The sequence below is a fragment of the Arvicola amphibius genome, chromosome 6, assembly GCF_903992535.2.
Source record: "Arvicola amphibius chromosome 6, mArvAmp1.2, whole genome shotgun sequence".
Lineage (NCBI taxonomy): Eukaryota > Metazoa > Chordata > Mammalia > Rodentia > Cricetidae > Arvicola > Arvicola amphibius.
Window position 1 is genome coordinate 83,136,971 of NC_052052.2, and position 6,000 is coordinate 83,142,970.

The 6,000-nt window shown below is 56.3% G+C and overlaps 1 protein-coding gene across 5 annotated transcripts in view; it reads right to left on the reverse strand.

The window, feature by feature from the left end:
- Positions 1–4,130, reverse strand: part of Col27a1 (collagen type XXVII alpha 1 chain) — a 119,067-nt gene extending 114,937 nt beyond the window's left edge. For all 5 annotated transcript variants that reach the window (XM_038334008.1, XM_038334006.1, XM_038334007.1 and 2 more), the window contains exon 1: positions 4,010–4,130. In XM_038334008.1, the coding sequence (XP_038189936.1) occupies positions 4,010–4,065 (56 nt within the window). In that variant the 5' untranslated portion in view covers positions 4,066–4,130. The remainder of the gene's footprint in view (positions 1–4,009) is intronic.
- Between the last annotated feature and the right edge of the window lie 1,870 nt (positions 4,131–6,000).

The following is a 6,000-nucleotide window of genomic DNA, read 5'->3' on the forward strand; positions in this document are numbered from 1 at the left end:
ACAGATCATGCCAGTGACTGGTTTATAAAAGCATACATGACTCAGACGTAGCCAATGAGATGTAAGTGGATAGCTGTCAGCCACTCCGGGGAAAAATGTTGAAATGAATAGAAAGAGTTTTCTACTGGCCTCCACGTGCTTTTGAATGAGGACACACAGTTCAGAGATGCTGCCAGCCACTTGGCGTGTGAGAGGTAAGAAGGTCCATGACCACACAAGGATGTCAGCAAGGGAACAATCATGGGTATTAATGCCACCACCCCTACAATGATCTTTCTTGAGGTTTTTCAAAGGGGAATGACCACTGACCCCTTGTTAAAGTCAGGTTGGAGTAAGTCTTCGGTTTCTTGCAGTCTAAGGCTGCCTGGGTGAAAGGGCCCTGGGATGCTGACATAGGCTCTTGACGCCTCCTTTATCAGACCTGAGCATGGGCGGTAGTAAAGGTGCCCATGTGCCTGCATGGTGGATGGGGGCCACATGGTGTGGCAAGACTGGACTTAAAAGCATCTTCCCAAAGTTCCCCTCCCTGGCTCTACCTTCTTCCAGGTCCCCCCTTGCCCTTTCCAGTCTGCTGTCATTGCTAGGAGTTCTCCTCTTTCCTGGGTCAAACGTCTTAAGTCTCGCTCACTGTGGCTGACTGACAGACAGAGTGCCCAGCCGCACAGGGTTTGCCTTCTGCAAAGGATAGGGAGTCTTCCCATCCATGGTTGGCTTTCAAAAGACACGGGCAGCCTCTATGGCTCTGGGAACTGGGAACAGGCTACTTAGTTCCCCAGATGGGAGAGGAAAGGCACCTTGTGTATATCCCCAAATATACCATCATTCAGAGAGGCACTCTACAAAAACAGTAGCCAGGCAGTCTAGGGCAGAGCCAACCCCTTCATCCAAGCTTAGATGGCTTCCCCAGCATGCCTGGATCCCAAAAGTTCTCAGAAGTCCTGTGGACAAGAAACTGAGCACCCAACCCCTGGCACCTCTCTCTCCTCACTCCTTAAGTCTACCAGTGCTGTATCACCTACAACCCATCTTGGATGTTTTCCAGAGGAGAGAGGAACGCCAGGTGAGTGAGAAAAGGCACAAGAGCTACTACATGTGTCGCCTGAGGTCATCTCTGGCTGCAGTCACGGACACTCTAGAGGGTAGATTAGAGGGCACTATATTAAGTTCTCAACGATGATTCAGGAGATGAGTTGAGGCTTCTTCTGCTACTCAGCTGCCTAAGGCAAAGCCGCAGAAGACTATCAAAAATGCAGCTTGCCTTTGGGTTGGGTTTTAGTGCACATTGGAGGCTTAAACTTCATCACATCCCAGTGAGAACAGTCTTGACGATCTCTAGGGACCAGAGTCTGTCCCTAATCATCATTTTGAAGAGATGGACAACAAGAGCTGAGAGAGGGGACTTGCTCAAAGCCACACAGCCAGTCAACTCTCCCTCTAATGGACCAATGTCTTATCTGTTTTCCCTAGAGGAGAAAGTGGGATCTTTTAGAGATCTCAGCAGGAACAGAGATGCAGCCGGGAGCCCCGGAGCCATCTATGTGAGTAAGCCCCAGCCAGGAAAGTTGGCCGCTGAAGGGAGGAGGCCCAGTGTGGCTACTGTTCCAGGGCTGTTTAGGCTACTGTTAATAACGCTGGTGGCTGCGCTGGCTCGTGGCTTTGTTCTCCCTGACTTCTGTTTTCATTACAGTTCCACCGGCCTTGAATTGGACACAGAGGAGTTCCCTGGTATACGGACGATCAATGCATGAGGACCACTCCCAGAAAGGGCAGCAGGCATCCCAGATACCAGCCACAAATGATAGAGCTGTGGAGACACAGCCTGAACATGCAGCCCTCCAGTAGCCAGCAGCTCTTGTCCTCTGCGAGAGACCAGGCAACTAGTTCACCACACAAGGCCATTCCTGGTCAGAGACTTGCCCAGAAGCTGCCTTCTGTTTGGATGGCTTTCCCTCCATACCTGTATCCTGGAAACACTGATGACTCAGAAGTCCATCCCAGCTTCAACATTCAGAGAGCTCCAAGGTCCTCAAGCCCAGAGGGCATAGGAACCCTTAAGGCAGGCAGCCCTGTGGATGCTGCATCCAGCTGTTCTACCATGGACTGAGCAGTGCCAGAGCTGGCTGGGAAGGACATTATTCTGTCCCTGTCTCACCTGCTTCTGTGGCCTCATCAGACCCTACGTGCCCAAGACAGCCACACCTGAAGTCCTCCACACCTTCTACCTCCTCCATGGGAACACAACACACACACACACACACACACACACACACACACACACACACACGAGTCATCTGTCTGGACAGGATACATCCAGAACTTTCCCATTGACTCACACACCCATTCACAAAGTAGTGAGCACAGATACAAATAACAGCTGTGGCTTTCTGAGCATTTGTTCTATGCCAGGCCAGGTCCAGGGCCCTTTCTGAACAAACTTCTTTAACTCTCACAAAGCCTTGCCATCTGGGAGGGTTGGTGCTCACCTTGTAGATGTGAAAATGGGGAGCATAGAGGTGGGAAGGCTGGTCACACACACAGCATAGCATACAGAACTCGAACTCAAACTGCTTGTTGCTAGGTTTCTATGTTCTACTCCAAAGCCTGCTTTCCATTGGAGTGAGCTCAGGACTGTTTCCTTGCCATTCATGACTGCCAGTGAACAGGATCCTCTGCATGCCAGACCAGGGCAGGCCATGGGGACGTCTGGAAGGTCCTAGGCACTGAGATCAGAGGAAGAAACTACCAACAAGGAATTGGGGCGTGTGCTGGATGCAAGCAGAGACAGAGGAAGGTACTGAGGATAGGCCTCCTCAGGGAAGGCCCCAGAGGCCAATGCCTACTGACAAGCAGCAGGGTGAATGGATGAACAGGAGGGAGGACTTCCCAATGCAGAAGCAAGGAGTCGAGCCGGGGGTCTCAAAGCTGGAAGGCTTGCTGAAGCCTCATTGTGGAGTGGATGTTCCCTGGCACCACCACACTGTCCAACCGCTGGCATCTGCCCTGGCACAGGGTCTCCCGGAGAAAATGTGTCATGGTGCGCTGTGTATCTGTCTGTGTGCGGTGGGAGAGTGGGGGAATCTCAAACAGCCAGCTTTTTCCAAGGCATGAAAAGAAGGGTGGCCTCATCCCCCTGGCTTCAGCTCAGAGGGGTGTTTCTTGAGCGGGTGGGCGGTGCTTCAACCCCAGCCAGGCTCTCCTGGGAGCCCTAGAGTCCCGCTGGATGAAAGCCTGAGCTGCAGTCCACAGGGCCTCTCTGGACCGCGTTCTCCCACACACACCCACACACAGTGACTGGATCCCTCACTCTCTTACAACTTTTGCACAGGCTGGGAATCCCAGCTGCGGGGTGCCAGCTGTATGCGGCCCCGCCCTGGAGATTCCCAGCCCCTCTCTGGCCGATTCCCCGATCTGTACAAGGAGGTTGGACTTGGTGATCTCCCAGGGCCTTTTCGTTCCCACAAGCTGGCTCTCACTCCTCACTTACTCGGGAGAGGGACAGGAACTACAGGCTTCTCGGGAGAAACTGGGAAAGTCTGAGGCACTCAGACCCAGGCAGACACATTCACAGGCAGAGAGGTTAGGAAAGCAGGGGCATGCAGAACCACAAAGACTGAGCCAAGAGCAAACGCCCGGACCTGGAGACCTACAAAATTGACTCACGGGGCAGTGGAACCGGAGGCGTGCAAGCTCAAGACCTGCAGACACCGAGACTCTTCTTCTGTCCCATTCCCTCTCCCGGCCCGCCACTTTGAGTGCCGCCACTAGCCTTCTTCGGATCACCAGTCTGGCTCTGCACAGACCCTCCTTTGCTGGCTCTGGCCCTAAGGCACCGGCGTAGCTCGGTCTGGGGGCGCAGCCCCTGTTAACCCCTGGCCTTCCTGCAGGAAGCTACAGGAAGCTGACGTTCCTCTGCGAGCGCGAGTGTCTGGCGTGGAGGGAAACCCCAGACTCCCGTGCACATCCGAGGCGCAGGAAGCTGGGTCAGGGGCATCTCTGGGATGATACTCACCCCCCGTGTCCTGCCGCCGCTGTGCCTCGGGCCCCACGTGCCGATCCCGTGCCCATGGCAGGCCCCTACTTCATACTCCCGAGCCCGGGGGGCAAGTGTGGGCGCGCCCCATGGGGCCGCCAGCCCCCCGCCGCGCCGCGCCAGGCCGGCTCAGAGCGCGCAGCCCGCGCACCCCCAGCGCAGCCCTGCGCCCAGAGGCTCCGGAGCAGGCGAGCAGCACGGCCTCAGCTCCGCGGGCGCCCGCGCCAGGCCCATGATCCCAGAAGTCCCAGAGCCGCGCTCGCCCCTGCCTCGCTCTTTTTCTGCTTCCACCGAAAAGGAAGAAGCAAGAAAAGGCAGAGAGAGAGAGAGAGAGAGAGAGAGAGAGAGAGAGAGAGAGAGAGAGAGAGAGAGAGTGAGAGAGAGAGAGAGAGAGAGAGAGAGAGAGAGAGAGAGAGAGAGAGAGAGAGAGAGAGAGAGAGAGAGAGAGAATCAAACTTGGAAGGTGGGCCGCTAGAGGTCCCTGGAGGCAGAGCAAGGCCGGGCGAGCGCACGCGGAGGGCGGTGGAAGCTGCCTCCCCGCCGGCCTGGGGGAGGAGAGGAAAAGGAAGGATTTGGGGAAAATGAAGGCGATTTAAAGTCTCGGTCCGCCGCAGCTCTCCACCTTCTTCTCCTCCCCGCGCCCGGCCGCCCTCTGCTGCCACCTGCTGCCCCCTGCCGGACGCAGCAAGGGATGCAGCCTCGGTCGCCTCGCGCGACCGTCCATACATCCGAGGGGGACATGCTCCCTCCTTCTCCTAGTGAAGATCTCAAAACGGACACGTGAAAAGGGGGCTGCTCCAGATTGTTCAGAGATGCATCACAAATGAGGATGGGAACGTATGATTTATAACACTAAGGGCCCTCACTGCCGGTGGGTGGGGGACAAAGAGGACAATTATTCCTAAGAGGATCCCAGAGTTCCAGGAACACAGCTGGGTCTTTGACTTGGCATCTACATTTCCACAACTGGCGTCTACCTTAACTCTCAACTATTAGCGGAAAGGTCGCACCCTAGATTCAGAGCTCCAGGAAGAACGCTGCGGGTGAGCGCGTGGATGCCTTCCTGCACCTTCACTCCTTCAGCCAACTAGAGACTCCCCGGTATTCCACGCGACACACTTGGACACCCAGGCAGATTCTCAAACTCACAATCACAACTTAGTCCTGAGACTAAATCCCCTCTGGCTTTTAGCCTCTATAAAGCGATTCATACTGACTGGTGAGAGTGCGCACACACTCCCTCCCACAGGCACACGCCAAACACTCACACTCATTCTCATGCAGACACAGCCATGCAATTATCTAAGCTCCCGCGAACCTCTCTGGATGTCTGGATTCTGCTCAGACGCTAAGCTCGCAGAGGCAGCCACGCGAGTACTCATACTGCACAAAAGTACATGCACTGGGAATACACTCCCATGTCCACACAGTCCATGCACGTCCCCGAGTACAAACTCCCCCTTGCACACAATCCTCTGCGAACAGCAACCACGGGGCGTGCACACAAGACTTGCGCCCACCCTGGCACAAGCATGCACCTTTGCGCACTCTGAATGACCAGCGCTCCAGGAGTCCCCGGGCACTTACAGAATCCCTAAGTGTGACGCTGGCCGGTCGGTTCTTCGGGTGCCTAAAGGCATCTGTAGTCATGGGTCCCCGCAGCCCCGGGCACGGGGGCGGGGTTGCAGTCCCCTTCCCTAAAGGCGCGCGGGGCGCAGTGGCGCCGGACGGGACATGGGAGCGCGGGCCTGCGCCACCGGCCCGGTCCCCCTGCGCTGCACCCGTGGCCACTCCGCGTGTTCAGGCTCCGGCGCAAGCTCCGGGTTCGGGGGGTGGCTCATAGGTGCCGCGGCGCGGCGGGAGCCGGCCCTTTTGAAGTCTCCGCTGGGGGCGGGGAAGGGGCTCTGAAGGCAGCCTTTTAAACCGCAGGCTGCACGCGGGCACGGTCAAGCAAGGTGTCTGGTTTCAGC